General features: G+C 43.3%; 1 protein-coding gene across 1 annotated transcript in view; it reads left to right on the top strand.

Moving 5' to 3' along the window:
* The window catches only part of LOC118770954 (protein AF-10-like), a 50,394-nt gene that overhangs the window by 19,936 nt on the left and 9,998 nt on the right, over window positions 1-20,460 (top strand). The window contains exons 3-6 of the mRNA XM_036518741.1: window positions 2,354-2,505; window positions 12,222-12,339; window positions 18,854-18,911; window positions 19,239-19,417. Coding sequence (XP_036374634.1) covers window positions 2,354-2,505; window positions 12,222-12,339; window positions 18,854-18,911; window positions 19,239-19,417 — 507 coding nt within the window. The remainder of the gene's footprint in view (window positions 1-2,353; window positions 2,506-12,221; window positions 12,340-18,853; window positions 18,912-19,238; window positions 19,418-20,460) is intronic.

Here is a 20,460-nt window from a genome sequence, read left to right on the forward strand (position 1 = left end):
CTGATGCCTCCTTGAAAATATCAGACATGGAAGTCTGCCTCAAAGACATAAAGAAATGTATGCCCAAAATTTCCTCCTTCTAAATTCAGACAAAACCGAAATATTGGTTATTGGCCCAAAGTCTCTCAAGATTAACAAGATCAACATCAAGATTAAATCATATAAAACATATAAAAACACCTCTAGGACTCCTTCCTTTCATTTAAGGAATATAGCCAAAATCAGCAAAATTCTATCAATACAGGACGCTGAAGAGTTAATCCACGCTTTTGTTACGTCGAGATTGGACTACTGTAATGCCCTCTTGTCAGGATGTTCATGTGACTCCCTAAAGTCCCTTTAGTTGGTTCAAAATGCAGCTGCTTGTATTCTAACCAGAACAAAGTGCATTGAGTACATCACCCCAGTATTAGCCTCTCTCCATTGGCGACCTACACTATATGGACAAAAGCATTTGGCCACACCTGTTTTTCCAGGGTTTGGGCTAGGCCCCTTATCTCCAGTGAAGGGCAATCTTAATGCTTCAGCATACCAAGACATTTTGGACAATGCTATGCTTCCAACTTTGTGGCAACAGTTTGGGGAAGGCCCTTTTCTATTCCAACATGACTGTGCCCCAGTGCACAAAGCAAGGACTATAAAGACATGGTTTGATGAGTTCGGTGTGGAAGAACTTGACTGGCCCGCACAGAGCCCTGACCTCAACCCCATCGAGCACCTTTGGGATGAACTGGAACGGAGGTTGCGAGCCAGGCTTTCTCGTCCAACATCAGTGCCTGACCTTATAAATGCTCTACAGAATAAATGGGCACAAATTCCCACAGAAGCACTCCAAAATCTTGTGGAAAACGTTCCAAGAAGAGTGGAAGCTGTTATAGCTGCAAAAGGGGGACCAACTCCATATTAAAGTATGTATTGTATTATGTATATATCTTTTTGAATACAATGTCATTACAATGTAATGGTCAGGCTTCCGGATACTTTTGTCCATATAGTGTAGTATATGATGGGAACAGGCAGAGTCAGAAATGGTGTAGTCAATCTGCCGGTTGCAGTCTGAAAAAGCTGCTTTTATTGGCATGCTGTGAGCTCATGATCGTTGCTACAAGCTCATTTTAAAATAATTTCAGTTGAAGTTAAGTGTTACATAATAGTGGGTCTTCAGCCATGTTAATTAGCTATGTTTTGGCCTGTCTTGTTACTGCTTACGGTTTTGTGAATGCCCTTATGCAAGACTAACACTTAAAGCACTTTCAGGCTTGGCTTGCTGTGCATATACAAAAAGCATGCAGCAACATCTCTGTGTAGTATGGTCATGGCATGACCAGTCTTTTACAATTGAAGTTGTGTTTGGCTGAACATTGGAATAGTTCCTTACCTCTGACTGCACCGCCATTGTATGGCGGATTTTCTCTCGTCATGTACTTATCTGTGCACACTGTCTGCAGATAAAGTAACAGCCTTAAACAGCCACCTTGGGGCCTCATTAACCCCAAAGGGGATGAAAGGAATCTAAGCTGGCCTTCTTTGTCTCTCGGTGATTAGGAATCATGCCATGTTGAACCTTACTTGCGATGCACATGAACCTGCAGAGTCAAAACAGGTGGAGAGTCCAGAACAGGCAATTAGCTGACCATCATTTGTTCCTCCCCTGGCAGGGAGACTTTCAACAGCTGGCCAATTTTGTTTAGATGTGCAAGTGGCTGATTAGAAATGCCCCATCCGTACTAGCCTTTCCCCTCTACTGCAGCAAACACACACACACACACACACACTCACACACTCACAGTCACACACTATAAGACAGTTACTTGCCCAGTCATGTCTCATTTCAACACACCCATTGTCTCATTCGTGTTTTCTCACCCACATTTAGGACATGCACCCCAAGCACTAACATGTTCATCCCTCTGTGTTATGTATGAACTTTGATATACACCATTTGGTGTATTTTACCACTCTCACTTTGGTTTTCTGTAGTCATTCTTGATTATTGATGTGCTGCTTCCTGGGATATTGTGAAAATTGTATTTTCACTCCATCAAAGCATTTGACTTCTTTTGCACAAACAGCTGAAGAGCTCTGGCCTCATGGTGCCAGGTATGGATTGCCACTGAAGCCATAGTGTTTATGTTTTATAAGAGGAAGGTGTGAGTGTTAGAGTTGTCCCCGTATGGTGTACTGTTACCTGGATTGGACAGCCAGAATGGGGCGTCCTGTCTGTGAGAGTACACTGTGCTATGTTTTTCCCTGTGCCATAGCGTGTGCAGTGTGTTAGGGTGCTGTATGTGTGGTGTGTGTTTGTGTAGTGATGGTGTAACTACAATTTGACCACGGTCCTCCTTGTCCCCAGGTGCCTTCCCCAGCGATGACGTCCAGGTGCCTGTGCCTGGCACAGTGGGCAACTCCAACACCGAGTTACCTCTACAGGATCCAGCAGCCCTGCCTCTCACCGCCTCGCTGCCCCCACCCTCCCCCTTACCACTCAGCACCACCGGCATACACGTGAGTGTCCAGCTGTTCTTTCACACCCCTGTCTCCTACCTCCTCTCACCCCTCTCCCTCTCTGCTATCTCCTCTCATTCCTCTCTGCTAACTCCTCTTATCCTTCTCTCCTAACTCCTCTCATCCTTCTCATCTCATCCCTCTCATCTCATCCCTTTCTGCTCTCTCCTCATGTCCCTCTCTTTTCTCTCCTCTCATCCCTTTCTCTTCTCTCCCGTCTCCTCTCATCCCTCATTCCTCTGCCCTTTCACCCCTCTATCCTGTCATTCTTATCTCTAGACCTCCAGTGTTCTCAGCAGAAGTGCCCAACATTCAGACTGACTGGAACCTGGGTACCAGCGATTTTTCCCGATTAATTGTCATGGAACTTAAAAAATGTATTATATTGAACTTTAAATAACACATTTGGGGCTTGAACACTATACAAAAAGGAACGATATGTAGGAAGCTGATAGGCAGCTGTCACTGAATGCTTAGACTGGAGAAAACTATCTGCTGAATTATTACTTTTATATAATATTTTATATGATGATGCACATTTCTACACAAAGCTTTGTGAAACAACAGAATTCCATGTGTACGGACAGCGTGTGTGTGCTGTTCACATGTGGGTGTGCTGTGCATGTGTTTGTGCATGTGTGTGTATGTACGCACATACCTCTGAACACATTTGTCCTCCTCAGTGCTGTAGCTAAGCAGGTGCTGCATTCTGTCTTTGATTCTGCTTGTTATTTATATTCAAGAGGAAATGCCCCTTGTTAAACTGTAGTTATAGACTATTGCTTATTAAGGGAATACGCTCTACGACTACTAAAATCTTAACATCGCAAACCCCCACACACTGTAATAACAAGCTGCCAACAAACCCATGTGGTGCCACTGTAACAGTGGGTACACTGTGTGGCATAGGTGCCCACACGGTAGCACTTGATATTTGTATTTCGTCCTTTATGGAGACCAAGAAGCAGCAGTGTATCACCACGGCTGTGGCATTACTTTGCACAGAGAAGTCAAAAATGAAAAAAAGAAAAGAAAAGTTTGGTTTGTTGCTTAATGATATGCACGGAAAGATGTTGTACGATGGCCAAACACTGCCTATAGGAAATAAATCATGAGCACACAATCAGAAAATAGCTGCATGATTCAATTTTCAATTCAATTCAGTTTTGTTTGTATAGCGCTTTTTACAACACAAGTTGTCACAAAGCAGCTTTACATTGTTCCCAGGCCTGAGACCCCCGGAGAGCAAGCCTAAGGCAACAGTGGCAAGGAAAAACTCCCTAATTTACAGGAAGGCACCTTGAGCAGAACCTGGCTCAGAAGGGGAGCCCATCTGCTTCTGGCCGGTACAGGGCAGATAGAATTACACAGAATACTTAAAATTGTACAATGTATTTTAAGATATTTGAGTTTTGATAGACAGTATGACGTGTGCATCAGCCATACTGACTAGTCCCTTACTCACTCATACTTGGGCACACAGGTAGAGAGGTTTACGTTTTAGAGGTCCTGTCTCCTTCCATATCTGACTAGAGATGCCATTGTTACTGATAGCTGTAGCCATCTTGCTGTTTAGTATTTACTAACCAGGTTGCAGTGATGCCCGTGCTGTTTTTCTCCAGGAACGGTCTACTGGGCTTCTGTCATGACAGCTGTTGCAAGAGATTCCAAAGACAGAGCTGTGCTCCTGCCACAGCTCTGCTAGTGTCCTCTCCCTTTCCAGTTATGGCACCCCCTTGGTTATAGAATATAACATTTCTTAACAACATGACATGGATTGACTGCATATTTTATGTGTGTACATTATCAAAGAATTTTCATGATTTTTGCATGTAAAATATACAAACCACATACACCACAAACATATACCATATCCACGAGGTCCAGTTTTGAGTTTCAAAATGCAAATGATTTTGAAAATAAATTAAAAGAAAAGTGAATTTTTCCATATACAATCAGTGAAATACAAATAATACAAACAGAGGGACTTTCACTCACTCAAAATCAAGTTCAAACTTGCCGTATTAGCATGAAATACCTTGTGTAAATATTGCAGAACCATATGACTTAGCATATGCATACAAACGTATAGATGAGGACATGTAATACAACACTCTATAACGCACGCACACGTCTGCTGCTGTCTGTCGCCATTACCAGTGCCATATGGGAAATGTGGGACATGTAATACATGAAATGAAAGAAAGGGTAAAATTAAATAAATAATGGCTACAAATCTGACCCACTCTCTCTCTTCTACTTTCTCTCTCTATCTCTTGTATCAGTTTGCCCTCTGCTCTGTTGTAGCAACCAACTGTCTCCTGGCAACTGACCTCATTATTGAGCTGAGCAGCTACACAGGGGGGCGGAGAGGGCGTCCTTATGGAACGCTCAGCTTAACACCAGTACCACCCAATTGATGCTACCTGTCATTAGGAACAACTTTGAGAGCACCAGGGGGCTGCTGAGAGAAGCTTCCATATTTTACCTTTCTGTTTTAGAGGACTTCTTCCTTTTGCATGTATCACTATGGGAGGGGGTACATGACCAACACTACCTATGGTATCTGCACTGTCTACGATATCTGTATCTGCTGTCTGCTGCTGATCTAGCTGTAACTGTATATTATAGCTGTAGCTGTATATTATAAAAATGCATTGCCACCTATTTTCTTCTTATTTTATTCTTATTATTTCTTCTTATTAAAGATCTTTGCCAGAGGATTGAGAGAAGTTTTATTTCGACAAAGAAGCAGATCTGATGTTTGTAGTGAAAGACAAGAAGGTTTATATGTACAGCCGGCCGTAGGAACATCAGCATGGAGCAGAAGTTCGACAAGTATAGGATTTAGTTCTTTTTTATACAGTTACAGTAGGTACATTTACATATGAGTTACAATGACCAGAGGGGGTGCTGTTTTTGATTGGTTTTGTGGAGCTGTGCATTGCTAAACAGCTCCCTCTCTAATTGGGTCTCTCCTGAACCTCGTTACCTAATTGGCTCCATAGGGTTCAAACTTCGGAAGTGAAGTCCATACATGGTCATGGGGAACCCCGTGTTCCACAGACTGTTATCGTCAAGAGGCGCCTTTTGGCTCCAGTCGGATGTAGCGGCATCACTTTGTATACTAATACACATCGCTTGTCTCCGGATCAAACGCCGTGCCGTTCCACAGAACTGTCTCTGTGGTCCACAGAGCTCTCTGTCCACAGAACACCACATACCAGATATTCTATGGAATGTAAAGTAGTTGTGCGCTCAAATTTTCTTTGCGATCGTGAAAATGTAGTCCGTTTGTGTGAGTCATTACTGCTATCATAACATCATATTGTATCTTTTTAAAAAGTATTCTTTTTTCAAACAACTAGAGTGAACTTGAACTAAAATTTAAAAAAGATTCATTAGATCAGATTAAATTAAAAATTAAATTCAGTTTGATTATCTAATCCATTATTTTCATACTCCAAAATATTAACAGCAATTGAGTTGCTCCATAATGGTTTTTAAAAAGTTGTTAGATAAAAGCTTGTTATTAAGTAAATGTAAATGTAAATAAGAACATAAGAACATATTATGACGAGAACAGGCCATTCGGCCCAACTAAGCTCGCCATTACAAATAGAGTATCCAAAACTGCATTAAGTCTGGACATGAACACAGCAAGGGTCTCTGCCTCAACTACATGACCTGGCAATCTATGTATTGATAAATCTTTGTGTAATTTTGTCTCTTTGTCCATTTATGTCCCCTTGTTCTACAGACTGAACTCACCCTAGAAATGTATTGTAGTTAACCCTATTGTGTCCTTATACAAATTTGAAAACCTCATAATTTTTATATATATATGTATATATATATATATATATATATATATATATATATAAATGTATACACCATTGTCATTTGACATTGTATTCAAATACATATACTTTAATATGGTGTTGGTCCCCCTTTTGCAGCTGTAACAGTTTAGTTTATCCCATAGGTGCTCGATGGGGTTGAGGTCAGGGCTCTCTGCGAGCCAGTCAAGTTCTTCCACACCGAACTCATCAAACCATGTCTTTATAGTCCTTGCTTTGTGCACTGGGACACAGTCATGTTGGAATAGAAAAGGGCTTTCCCCAAACTGTTGCCACAAAGTTGGAAGCATAGCATTGTCCAAAATGTCTTGGTATGCTGAAGCATTAAGATTGCCCTTCACTGGAGATAAGGGGCCTAGCCCAAACCCTGGAAAAACAGCCCCATACCATTATCCCTCCTCCACCAAACTTCACAGTTGGCACAATGCAGTCAGGCAGGTAACGTTCTCCCAGCATCCACCAAACCCAGACTTGCCCATCTGACTGCCAAACAGAGAAGCGTGATTCGTCACTCCACAGAACACGTTTCCACTGCTCCACAGTCCAGTGTCGGTGTGCTTTACATCACTCCATCCGACTCTTGGCATTGAACTTGGTGATGTGAGGCTTGCATGCAGCTGCTTGGCCATGGAAACCCATTCCATGAAGCTCCCGCCGCACAGTTTTGTGCTTACATTAATGCCAGTGGAAGTTTGGAACTCTTCAGCTATGGAATCAGCAGAGCGTTGGCGACTTTTACGCACCATGCGGTTTAGCAGTCATTGACCCCACTCTGTGATTTTACATGGTCTTCCGCTTCCGCTTCCACTTTCTAATAATATCACTTAGAGTTGACCGTGGAATACCCAGCAGGGATGAAATTTCACAAACCGTCTTATTGCAAAGGTGGCATCCTATCACAGTACCACGCTTGAAGTCACTGAGCTCTTCAGAATGACCCATTTTGTATCACAAATGTTTGCAAATGGAGACTGCATGGCTAGGCAACCACTGGTGCTGAAGTAAAGCATGTGCAGGGACTATGATTCGGTCAAAGACACCAGTCTTACCTTCATTTATTAATAAAATTGCTCTTTGCAAGAGATACTGTGCTCCAGAGAATTCATCCTTATAATAAAACAAACTATAAAAGTGCATTTCCTGAAGAAAATGCAGAGTGTGATTGCGACCCGGCAGCAAAAATGTGCTTGCTAGGTTGCTAGGTTGTTGCTAGGTTGTTGCAAGGTGGTTGCTAGGTGGTTGCTAGGTTGTTGCTAGGCTGTTGCTAGGTGGTTGCCAGGGCGTTATTAGGTGGTTGCTATGTGGTTGCTATGTGTTTGCTAACCTGTTGCTAGGTGGTGGCTAGGCTGTTGCTAGATGGTTACTAAGGTGTATATGAGGTGGTTGCTAGGGTGTTGTGGGGTGGTTGCCAGGGTGTTGCTAAGTGGTTGCTAGGTGGTTGCTAGGGTGTTGCTAGGTGGTTGCTAGGGTAAACAATATGGTCGCTGGGGCATTGCTTGGGCTTTGCTGGGTGGTTGCCAAAGTGTTGCTAAGTGGTTGCTAGGGTAAACAATATGATTGCTAGGGACACACCCATCTTTGGTGAGTGTTGGGTCACATGACCCAAAGCAACATATCAGGTCCCGTGGCTATTGGTCAAATGGTGACCAAGTGGTAAGACTTTGAAAAGTCAATGGGAAGATAGAGGGATAAATAAACGAGTAAAAGAGGAGTGCGGGTCAGTATAGCTTTCAGTGAGTGTTGCGTGATTTGACCTGAGGCAGCATATGTGGTACGATGGCTGTCGGATCAAAGGTGACTGAGTGGTAAGACTTTGAAAAATGAATTGAAGTCAATGGCGGGATGGAGGAATGAATAAATGAGTAAAAAACTGATGAGAAAAATGACAAAAAGAGGAGTGCGGGTCAAGACGGTCTTGGGTGAGTGTTGGGTGATTAATCCTGAGGTAACATGTGAGGTATGGAGGCTATTGGGTGAAAAGTGACCGAGTGGGAGTCCATGGGAAAAAAGGGATGAAAAAACGACAAAAACCGGAGAACGAGTGTGGGTACGGCTTAGCTGTATACAAGCACACCGATCGGGGTCAGACCAGATGGATTACAGTTGGTTTGGGGTTGATATCTCAAAAACTGTGGGAGGAGAAGGGGGAGAAAATTGGAATTGGTGGAATACGAAAAAGAACAAGCATAAAACTATTGGATAACAATAGTGTGTTTGCTTCGCAATCACACTAATTAGCAAAATTCATAGCAATGTGTCAGCCTGACAAACATTAGCATTGGCAAGCTTTTGAAGCTAGCCACTAGCAAGGTGGCAATACCAATGACAAAATGTATAACAGCTGAACTAATATGGAGAACATTGTTATAAAAGATTTCAGTTGAGTTGCTGGTGTCCACAAATTCTGGTACTTGGACTGAGAGAATAATTCATTGGTGACACTGCATCTCATACAAACAATTTTATTGATAGACGAATGAAATACTGACAGAGGTCTCCAAATGAAATGTCAGTCTATTAATGAAACTGCATGTTGCCAGAGATGCAGGGTCTTGGAGAATGTTTCACTATATAATCATACTAGGTGCTATAGTAAGGTCAACTATCATGTTCTGTGCAAAATACATATGTTTCTCCAGATTATTAAATGTTCTTCTAATGAGACTAAATGCAGTAGAGTGTGGGGAAAGCATTAAGTTGACCTCAATTTTTAATGCTTTCCGATGAAGTTTTCTGTCTGCAAACTAGCCTACTAACTGAATATGGTGGGGGTAAGCAAGCATTTGCTGTCTCTCTGTGCCCCACTGTACTACCACCTCTTTGCACTATCACCCAGCGCTAGGGTGACCCGATTCCCTGGAGGCAAGTACGGGATGGCGGACCCCACCCATTTACTAAAAAATTATGTGCACAATAGGTGCATTTATAATATTGAGCTTTTGGGTGCGTGTACACACACACACGGGTACTGCAGAAGACAGCGTTACTCAAACACACACCAGTAGAAGGCGATAATAAAACACACGTGGATTACTGTAATAGACAACGCTATTCAAACACGTCACCAGCACAAACATGTTACATGGTGCTGCTCAGGCACATTGACCACTATCTTAATATCATTAATAAAATTAAAGAAAAATAAAACAATGGGTATTGCTTACAATTGAGTTTCCCTGTAGCTTCCTCCAGATGTTGTTCTTCCCGGCCCACTTAGCACCACCAAAATTTATGTTTGTATTGTCTGCGCAAAGTCCAATGACTTCCTCACCGAGAGAAAGTTTTTCAATTAATTTAACAAGATATTCCGTTTGTGTAGCAGAGCTGAAGTGATTAGCTCGTGTGAGTCCTGCGTAAAGCCTTAGGTAGCGGGTAGCAGGTAGCCGAGTGGTTGCAGCGGCTACATCACTCCCACTGAGACCTGGTTAAGTAGCGTTGTCGCCGACAGGCTAACGGCAATTTGCCTTTAGCTCAACTGGCAACGACGCTGGCTTTAAGGGGTTGGCAGCGAGCAGTAAGAACCTCGGTTCGAAACTCGCTCACTCGCCAACCCACGTAACATCACATTAAAAAAAAAAAAACACAACGCAAGATACCACCCGTTACATTGGTGCCGTGACCCGGATCACTGGCTAAAGCACAGCTTGGCCGCCAGTGGTCGCTGAGGAGTCAGAGGAGGTCAAAGGGGGGTGAGTGTAGCGGAGCTGAAGTGATTAGCTCGTGTGAGTCCTGCGTAAAGCCTTAGGTAGCGGGTAGCAGGTAGCCGAGTGGTTGCAGCGGCTACGTCACTCCCCCTGAGACCTGGTTAAGTAGCGTTGTCGCCGACAGGCTAACGGCAATTTGCCTTTAGCTCAACTGGCAACGACGCTGGCTTTAAGGGGTTGGCAGCGAGCAGTAAGAACCTCGGTTCGAAACTCGCTCGCTCGCCGACCCACGTAACATCACATGAAAACACAACGCAAGAGACCACCCGTTACATTTGCAGTTCCGATGTTTCACGAGGCACAGATGAAAACTCAACAAATTTAATAGTAACACCACTATCTGATCAAAAGTAGCGCACGAGTATGGGGAATAGCTTTATGTCCTTATGATTTGATGCATCCACGGTTAATGTGACATATGAACACTTGTCCAAATCACAGTGCACTTCTTCCTCTGACAACGGAGTTAACACATTGCAAACAATAGCCTGGGATTTAGTGTGTGCAGAGGAAAGTTTGGGATCATAAATTTTCTTGATCAGTTTAGCTGTGCAGTCACTAGATCAGAAACTCTGCCCGTGCACCACTGAGTGATAAGCAAAAAGTCCTTCACTTGCATAAACTTTGTCAGATTCTGAATTTTGTGTTACAAAAAAAACTCACTTGGGGTAGCACACTTACTCTTCTCAGCTTCCTTATGTTTCTTGGTGTGGATATGCTGGGTGATATCATTCCGGCCTCCGTGTGCAATGGAAAAATGAGCCCCACAAGTAACAGTTTATTTTGCTTGCGTCGGAAACCGACGGAACCCTCTTGAGAAATTTAAATTCCCTTTTTAGGTCTTCGTTGAAGCTACAAGCTCACTTTTGTGACATATTTAATGAGATTTGTAGTTATCTGGCTAGCCCTTAGCCATCCCTCAAACTACAGTAGCAATCAGCCATCTTGTTACATTTCAGTCGGGAGCGTGTGCTGCACAGGCAGGCTTGGGGGTGCGGGGATAGAATCAATTTTTGTATGATATGATGTGATTGGTGCTGATAAAATGTCCGCGTACTTTGTGCCTTCATTGTACAGAAGTAGACAGGGCCGTATGCATAATGCAATGAGAACCTACAATAATTGCAACTGTAGTCATAAAACCCATTGAAATATGGTACGAATATGTGACAAATGAAAATTTTCTCAGAATAAGTCGGGACACGTGAAAAGGGGCTGAAATACGGGACTGCCCCTGGGAAAAATTGGGACGTCTCGTCACCCAGTGCTCCACTGTACTACTGGCCCACTCCACTACCACCCTGTGCCCTACTGCACTACCACCACATTCCAGATTGGTGATGATGAACAGGCCATTATGAGGAGCTGAGATGAAAGGAATCAGGTGGGCAAGGGGGGAGGAATTACCCCATCTGCCTCACCTTGCTTTTACATTGTTACCAGATGTGTATTTGCCAGGGGGGGGTGAGGGTGGGTAGGAAAAGCACGGCTAGTCCAGGAAGAAAAGCAGGGATAGAAATTGTGCACGATGCAGCCTATGTGGGCATACATGTCCACTGCATGCATTATGCAGTAGATTTGCATCATAATGCATTATGACCATAGCTTTTTCAGTTTGGCTGGAAGCCTGGCAAGAGACCTCCAGAGGTGGGGTAGGGCAGGTGAGGGGGGACAGATTGAAGACAGAAATGAGCTGCAGGCTATAGCAGTCCCGGGGGGGTGTCACACTCTTGCCCCCTCTTGCATGTAAATTACACCCATACACATACACATATACACACACATATATACATACACATACACACAGTGCAAATCCCTTCGCTTTCACTTTCACATATAAGCTGCCCTGTGTGCTCCAAAGCCTGGCCTGTGTATGCAGTCACTCTGCCTGACACATGCTGGCCCCTTTAATGGGAAAGGCTTAAAATTAGTAATTAGCAGCTGAGATGCCAATGCCAGAGCCCTCCAAGAGCCTTTTACACTCTCTCAGTGCAGGGGACAATGGGTCACACTCAGCCATCCTCCACCAGGACTCTAAAATCACCAGTCAAGTCATCAGTGTCTGAGCTGAAAACTCCCATGTAATGGGCTCAAATCTCAAGTCTCGCTCATTTGCGTAATGTTTACTTGGGCATGCTTTTTCTCTCCACAGTCCAATTCTTTGCCCGGATTCTCCTTTAACCTGGCCCCCTCCCACATGCTGGGGAACCGCCTGAACCCCAACTCTGCTATGACAGCTATGTTTGTGCAGTCTGAGGGCTGCCCTGCAGGTGAGTATGCTCCCCCTAAAATACCCACTTTTGCTGTGTCACTGCTGATCTCACAGCAGATTGTTTTTTATATGCACAAAACCCCAGTATCCCTGTTGAAAAAGCATCTTGTAGATGCAGAATTGAAATATTCCCATCCATTTTTACACCATCATTTTTCAAGCAATCATGAGACAAAAGTTTTATATTAGAAATATACATACAGGGAAAACCTGATGTATGAGTATGGGGTATGACTGTGTGTAATATTAATTTTTGATTTATTTGAGCAATATATTAATAATTGGCACATTATTTGTATGATACTAGAAGTACATCATTTTCTGCACATAGCTGAAATGTGAGTGTGTTTTACACTATGAAGTGCCAGACAAAGGCCAAGCAGCTGTCTCTGTCCTCACACCAGACACAAAGTGTTCATGACCCATGTTATTGCCCATACATTTATTATAGTATTCCATCTTTTAATACACGTGTGCTGTTTCAAAAGAGAGCAAGTTTCTAATCATAGCTTTGCCTTGGGGTTGAAACCCCTACTTGGCCTGTGAGCTGAATAGGGGTTGTTTTGTTTTGGGGAGTGGCTTAGCAGAATCCTATAGCCATGTGCAAGCCAGGTGGGGGCAGGGGCATTGTGGGGGAAGGAGTGTGAATTGGAGGAACACGACTGTGGCATTTGAGAAATAATGGATGAGTCATGCCTTCCCCCTCAAAGCAAGGTCAGGGGTCACTAGACTAATAATTGGGGAAAGAAGACTCTCTTTTTTTGTTATTTTAAAGAGCCCGTAGCTCTGGTTGTGCGTAGCCAGCATGCTAGACATACTCTAAATGCAAGGCCGAGCATTGAATCCATTTGTGAGTGCTGTGAATTTTTATGTAGCCATGTTGAATCCATCGCAAGATACATTCAATGCATTGGCCCACAAAAAATGAAATGGTGTAAATACTGTGTTAGGGGATAAACTGGCCCTGGCTGATGAGCTTTGACCCGTTACGGGAGGACTGATGTTAAGAGTCACTGGTGGTGTACTTGTTGTTTGGACATGGACTCCTGGGCCCTGGTCCAGAGTGCAGATAGAGAGGTTGCAGCTGCGTGAATGTGGACCCAGCAGACTTATGGTCCCTGCGCCGCATGATGGATCTGCCAGCTAGGCACTGTAATGGGGGCCCTCAAAATGGCCTGTGCTCAGTATGACGCTGGGCTGGAAAGGGTTAATGTTTGGAGAAGAACAGAAAGAAAGCAAGAGAACATGACTGGCTGGCTGTGACTGGAGGGGGACTCTCTCTATGTGTGATTCATTACTCCCAGACTCCCAGTATATGTGTATGTGAGAGAGAATATATGTGGGAATGATTGTGTGTGTCTGAATGATTTTGTGTGTGTGTGTGTGTGTGTGTGTGTGTGTGTGTGTGTGTGTGAGTGAGAGACAGATTGTATGTGTGTGTGTATGTTTGTTTCATTGTGTCAGTTGTTTATATGATTGTGAGAGTGTATGTGTCTGTATGAGTGAGAAAGTGTATACGTGTATGGGTGAGAGTGTGTGTATGATTGTAAGAGTGTATGTTTGTATTATTGTGTGAGTGTGTGTGTGTGTGTGAGTGTGAGAGAGTATGAATGTGATGGCGACGTACTATGGCAACTCGAGCTCCAACTCTCTCTGCCTTACCCAAACAATAAGGCGAGAGCAGCTCGTAGCAAGTATTTCATTGTATTTTTAAATACACGACAATAAAGTTGAACTTGAACTTAAATGTGTGCTACGGTGTATGTGTGTGTATGGTTGTCAGTGTATGAGTGTCAGGGTGTGTACGTCTGCGTGAGTGTGCAGGTACAAGTGTATGCAGAGCCCTGATTTGGTGCCCTAGGCAAGATTTTTTAGCTGGTGCCCCTTGCATCTCAGTCAATTACTACACCACGGTTAGTTGTGGTTTTGAGCCATTCTTTATGGTCAGAACATGACAAACACTTGCCAAACAGTGGAACATTTCACAAATCTGAGGTAGAACATTCAAAACAATTATAATGATAAAATCTTTTTTTTTCCACCATAAAAATATGCATGAGTAAAATTAAGTAAAATCCTTTTTCAGTCTTTTTTCCTCAACAAAATAAATATATTTATATATAATATAATATAAATAAATTAAGTGCTGCAGTGTGATACAGCACACATGTAAGGTGGCTCAGACTGCAAAGTTTTAAAGTGTTTTAAAGGATAATGTCAATAAATAATAAATAGACAAAGAGATCTTAATTCTGGTCAGCAAATTGCCAAACCTTTTGTTTAGACAGTTTGAAACATTTTGTAAGTGTTTTAGCTGACAATGTAAACAAAATAAATAGACAAAAGAAAAATCTCAACTGTTGTCAGTATCTTCTGTACAAGTCTTAAACACGCAAAGCCATTACCCTACAAGTTACAGGCAAGAAAGGTAAGTCTGTCTACAGTCTCAGGTTTTAAAGCTGCCCTGTGACAGCTGATAAGCTTCTTGAATCCCTCATTTTCTACAGTGCTAATGGGAAGCATGTCTTTTGTAATGCAATATGCAATTGCATTTGTGATGTCTTTGTGTCTTTTCGTTTTTTTGTCATAAGGCACAGTGCTGGAAAATGCTGATACGATTGTTTGCTTCTCGGTAGTCGCACTGGGTACTGGCCTGGTGCTTGTCGAGTGTCCACTACCAACACTCGCTCAGAACTGTAATTTCTTACTTTCTGTGTGTGCTAATGGGTGATATTGTTTCAAATGATGAAACAGGCTTGTGGTGTTGCCTGTCTTTGATGGCACGTGTCTTTGGCACAGTTTGCAGTGCACGCTGCTCTGTTCTTGTTGGATTGTAAATAGCAAAAATATCTCCAAACTACTTTAGTTGAGTGACCTTTCTTGTCAACGATGTCTTCCTCCTTCAAGCTGGTCATGGGCACCGCTTTTTTCTCATTTCGCTTGTTTTGCTTATTCCACTCCAGCTACAAGCCTGTCAGCCACTGTGTCTGTAAACAGTATCACGTGCTGGCCTGAATTTATACCTCTCACCGTGCAACCTCACTTGCGCAATGCATACCTCTATTCCTGCGACATGATTGGCAGGTCGTGATTCATTTCTGTGACTGCTGTCTAAGCATGGAAATTAATTATATCGAACATTTATCAAACATTTGTTATATTTCTATTGAGTAAAATTATATTACGATAATTATTGTTATCCTTTTATCGCCCAGCCCTACTTACAACTATTAATTAAAAAAGGAGATGGGAAAGGAAAAGCATTTTAATTGACTATTACAAGCAGAGCTAACGTTTGCTAACTAGACTAAGATGTCAATAAAAATGTATGCCTGGTTTCTTGAGGCAGACAGTAAATGGCTTGTGCAGCACACTTAAAAAGTGTATTTCTCAAAATTTTGTTATAGATTATTCCCCAAACACCTGAATAGTCTTTCCAACTTTCCCTAATGAATGTAAGGTAGGAGTAACTGACGTTAATTCTAAGTATTTATTAAATTAGCGAATGTTACTATCGTCCAAAGTGAGCTAGTAACACTCTGCTCCAACGATAACTACTATGCGGATAAACTATAAACTAGATAAACTATTCATTCATTACATTACCTCTGTCTGTTTCCCGTTTTTCCTCCTCTTTTCTTATTTTACTTCCCTGGGCACCAGAGGGCTTTGGTCTTTTTGACATGATATATACATGTTTCATGGTCAGTGTCACTTACTACTTCAGATAACTTGCCCATCCCCCACAATCAGGTAAGTCTAAGGGGGTGATCCTGCCGGCAACCCAGAAAATAGGCCATGTAATTATGTTGTTGTGGGATTTTTTTGTAATATTTTGAAATAATAATATTAAAATATTATTAGTAAAAATAGTAAAGGTAAAAAAATTGTTTTGGACATTGGTATATGAGTGTGTATTAGTTTATGAATGAGTGAGTGTAAATTATTTTTACATTATTCATTATTATTGAATTATTTGTAAATATTGTAATATTTGTATATACTGTATGTAAATATTTGTGTGTTTGCATATGAAAGTATATGAGCATGTGTATGAGCATATGTATGTGTGTTAGTGTGGATGGTTGTATATTAAGTTGTGACTGTATGGGTGTGTTTGTGTGTATGTGCATGTTCGTGTATGAGTGTTTGGGTGTGTTTGTGTGTGTATGTGTTGTAAAATGGTGGGAGGTCGAGTCTCAAAGTGCTATTCGATAATATCATCCAGACCACAGCAAATATGGTTCCCACAGTGGGCATTTAATGGGAAAAATCAGGCACACAATTCCAGCATGGGGGATTCACACAGCAGGTCCAGTCCAAACACAGGTGAAAACACAATCCAGCTTCTCTTCAAAACAAGGTCATACACTAAAGTAGATTCTGATTTGCACCCCATTTCCACTGCTCACAATAGCAAATCCTCCTCACTCCAACTCTCAGCACAGGTGAGAGGACTCCCTTCTATTGGGGGTTGACAAACCTAAGCACCTGTCAGATGTGTCCACTGGGAATTGTGTGGTGTGAGCTGAGGAATGGGTGGAGACACTGGTGGGGAAAGAACCCACCCTCAGTCATCTCTCCCCTTGTGTCGTGTCATGTGTGTGTGTGTGTGTGTGTGTGTGTGTGTGTGTGTGTGTGTGTGTGTGTGTGTGTGTGTGTGTGTGTTTGGATTAGTGTATGTGTGTGTATATTATTGAGTGAATATGGATGATTGTATATTAGTTTATGAGTGTTTGTCTAAATGTATGAGTGTATGAATGAGTATTAGTTTATGAAGGAGTGAGATTGTATGAAAGAGTGTGTTTGTGTGTATGAGTCTGTATGAGTGTATGAAGGAATGAGTGTCTGTGTGTGTATGAATGAGTGTGTATCAATATATGAATGAGTAAGTGTGTGTAAATGAGTAAGTGTGTATGTACAGTAGGAAGCAGCTTCTGTCAGGCTGATAAAGCCTCATTCTCTCTATTCTCCGCCTATGGTCCACACCCTGCTCTCTGTCTGTTCCATGCCCTGCTCTCTGTCTACGTTCCATGCCCTGCTCTCTGTCTACGTTTCATGCCCTGCTCTCTGCCTGTTCCATGCCCTGCTCTCTGCCTGTCACATGCCCTGCTCTCTGTCCACGTTCCACGTGTGCTCTCTGCCTGTCACATGCCCTGCTCTCTGTCTACGTTCCACGCTGTGCTCTCTCCCTGTCACATGCCCTGCTCTCTGCCTGTTCCATGCCCTGCTCTCTGCCTGTCACATGCCCTGCTCTCTGTCCACGTTCCACGTGTGCTCTCTGCCTGTCACATGCCCTGCTCTCTGTCTACGTTCCACGCTGTGCTCTCTCCCTGTCACATGCCCTGCTCTCTGCCTGTTCCATGCCCTGCTCTCTGCCTGTCACATGCCCTGCTCTCTGTCCACGTTCCACGTGTGCTCTCTGCCTGTCACATGCCCTGCTCTCTGTCTACGTTCCACGCTGTGCTCTCTCCCTGTCACATGCCCTGCTCTCTGCCTGTTCCATGCCCTGCTCTCTGCCTGTCACATGCCCTGCTCTCTGTCCACGTTCCACGTGTGCTCTCTGCCTGTCACATGCCCTGCTCTCTGTCTACGTTCCACGCTGTGCTCTCTGCCTGTTCCATGCCCTGCTCTCTGCCTGTTCCATGCCCTGCTCTCTGCCTGTCACATGCCCTGCTCTCTGCCTGTCACATGCCCTGCTCTCTGTCTACGTTCCACACTGTGCTCTCTGCCTACATTCCACACCTTGCTCTCTGTCTACGTTCCATGCCCTGCTCTCTGTCTACGTTCCACACCCTGCTCTCTGTCTACGTTCCACACCCTGCTCTCTGCCTGTCACATGCCCTGCTCTCTGTCTACGTTCCACGCTGTGCTCTCTCCCTGTCACATGCCCTGCTCTCTGCCTGTTCCATGCCCTGCTCTCTGCCTGTCACATGCCCTGCTCTCTGTCCACGTTCCACGTGTGCTCTCTGCCTGTCACATGCCCTGCTCTCTGTCTACGTTCCACGCTGTGCTCTCTCCCTGTCACATGCCCTGCTCTCTGCCTGTTCCATGCCCTGCTCTCTGCCTGTTCCATGCCCTGCTCTCTCCCTGTTCCATGCCCTGCTCTCTCCCTGTTCCATGCCCTGCTCTCTGCCTGTTCCATGCCCTGCTCTCTCCCTGTCACATGCCCTGCTCTCTGCCTGTCACATGCCCTGCTCTCTGTCTACGTTCCACACTGTGCTCTCTGCCTACATTCCACACCTTGCTCTCTGTCTACGTTCCATGCCCTGCTCTCTGTCTACGTTCCACACCCTGCTCTCTGTCTACGTTCCACACCCTGCTCTCTGCCTACGTTCCATGCCCTGCTCTCTGTCTACGTTTCACGCCCTGCTCTCTGCCTGTCACGTGCCCTGCTCTCTGTCTACGTTTCATGTCCTGCTCTCTGTCTACGTTCCATGCCCTGCTCTTTGTGTACGTTCCACGTCCTGCTCTCTGTCTATGTTCCACTCCCAGCTTTCTCTCTGTTTCAGACCCTGAGATGGCAACCCCTGGACAAGGAGCTTCACTAAAGGTTAACCTATCACCCTGGTAAGTCCCATTTACATTCATTCACAAGGACACACACACATACAACAGCAAAACCTGTGTACCTTAGTGTGAAAAATATCGTTGCATGCATAAATAAAACACAGTGTAACATAGACTGCAGTGTTGGATGGAACTGGAGCATAAACGCTGACTTGATAAAGAAAAAATGTAGCTTAACTTGCTGCCTTGGTGTATGTAATAATAAGTGCAAGTACATGAATAATTAGCTAAGTAAGCATTTGCATTTAGCATTGGGTTTGTATTAGAAGACTCCACCTGTGTTGAGTTTGCTGTTCTGGTGCTAAACTCTGGCTTTCCTTCTCTCAGCTCTTCAGCAAAGGGTTTGCAGATCCGCTATGACCCATCTGGTCCAGCTCTCCCGAGTTTGACCACTAATAGCACCAACATGGCACCCTTCCCAGTGCCCACCAGCATGGAGCAGCTGCTGGAGCGGCAGTGGAATGAGGGCCAGCAGTTCCTGCTTCAACAGGGAACTTCAGGAGACTGTAAGGACCGCTTCCTGCCACTCACTTCCTGTCTGTTGCACTTTCCCTTTCATATAATAATGAACTTAATGTATATAGCACTTTTTGTACAACTCAATGAATACCAAAATGTTTCACAGAAAAAATAAATACAAACATGATTTTGTAACATATTACATTACATTACATTATTGCCATTTAGCAGATGCTCTTATCCAGAGCAACTTACATAGGTTATAATTTAAGAAGGGTACAATGTATGTTATATAGTTGTTTTTTCTGTATTTATTAATTTATTAAAATAATCCACAAGAAAAATTGTCAAAATGTCAAAATGTTGAAGAAATTAAAGATACTGAAAGGATCAGGAACAAATATGTGGGAGCACCGATACCCCATGCAAAATGCTGTGTTTGAGCTAGTGACGACAAGGGTATCCATCCATCCACAGCAGCAAGGGTACACGTCACTCTTACACTGTCTTGGTTGGAGTAATTCTACCCTTGTGTCCGTACTTTTCATTGAACATTCAGTTATCACATTGTGTCTGGTAATAGCAATTCCTCTCAGCTGTTTTCTTATGTCATGTGCTAGAGGAGTGGATTTTTTACATTACATTACATTATTGGCATTTAGCAGATGATCTCATCCAGAGCGACTTACATCAATTACAGGTTTTTTTTGTGTGTGTGTGTGTTTTTTTGACAATGTTATCCATTTATACAGCTGGATATTTACTGAGGCAAGTTGTGGGTTAACCGCAAGGGTACAGCAGCAGTGCCACTGTGGGGAATCAAACTGGCAACCTTCCAGTTACAATTCCTGCTCCCTAACCACTATGCTACACTGCCGCCCCATTTTAAAATTCATTATTTTAAAATGAATTAAAAACAGAAAACAACTCATACTTTTTCCTGCACATTAGATAATGAAATTGCATTGTCAATTTTGTCTAATTTTCATAATCATTGAATTCAGTGCAAACCTTAGGGCAGAGTGCATATTGGTAAGGATAGATCTGAGCCTGTGTTGAGTACTATTTTCCTGTAAATGCTATGTATTAT

Source organism: Megalops cyprinoides, chromosome 24 (genome assembly GCF_013368585.1).
Source record: "Megalops cyprinoides isolate fMegCyp1 chromosome 24, fMegCyp1.pri, whole genome shotgun sequence".
In the NCBI taxonomy this organism is placed as follows: Eukaryota; Metazoa; Chordata; class Actinopteri; order Elopiformes; family Megalopidae; genus Megalops; species Megalops cyprinoides.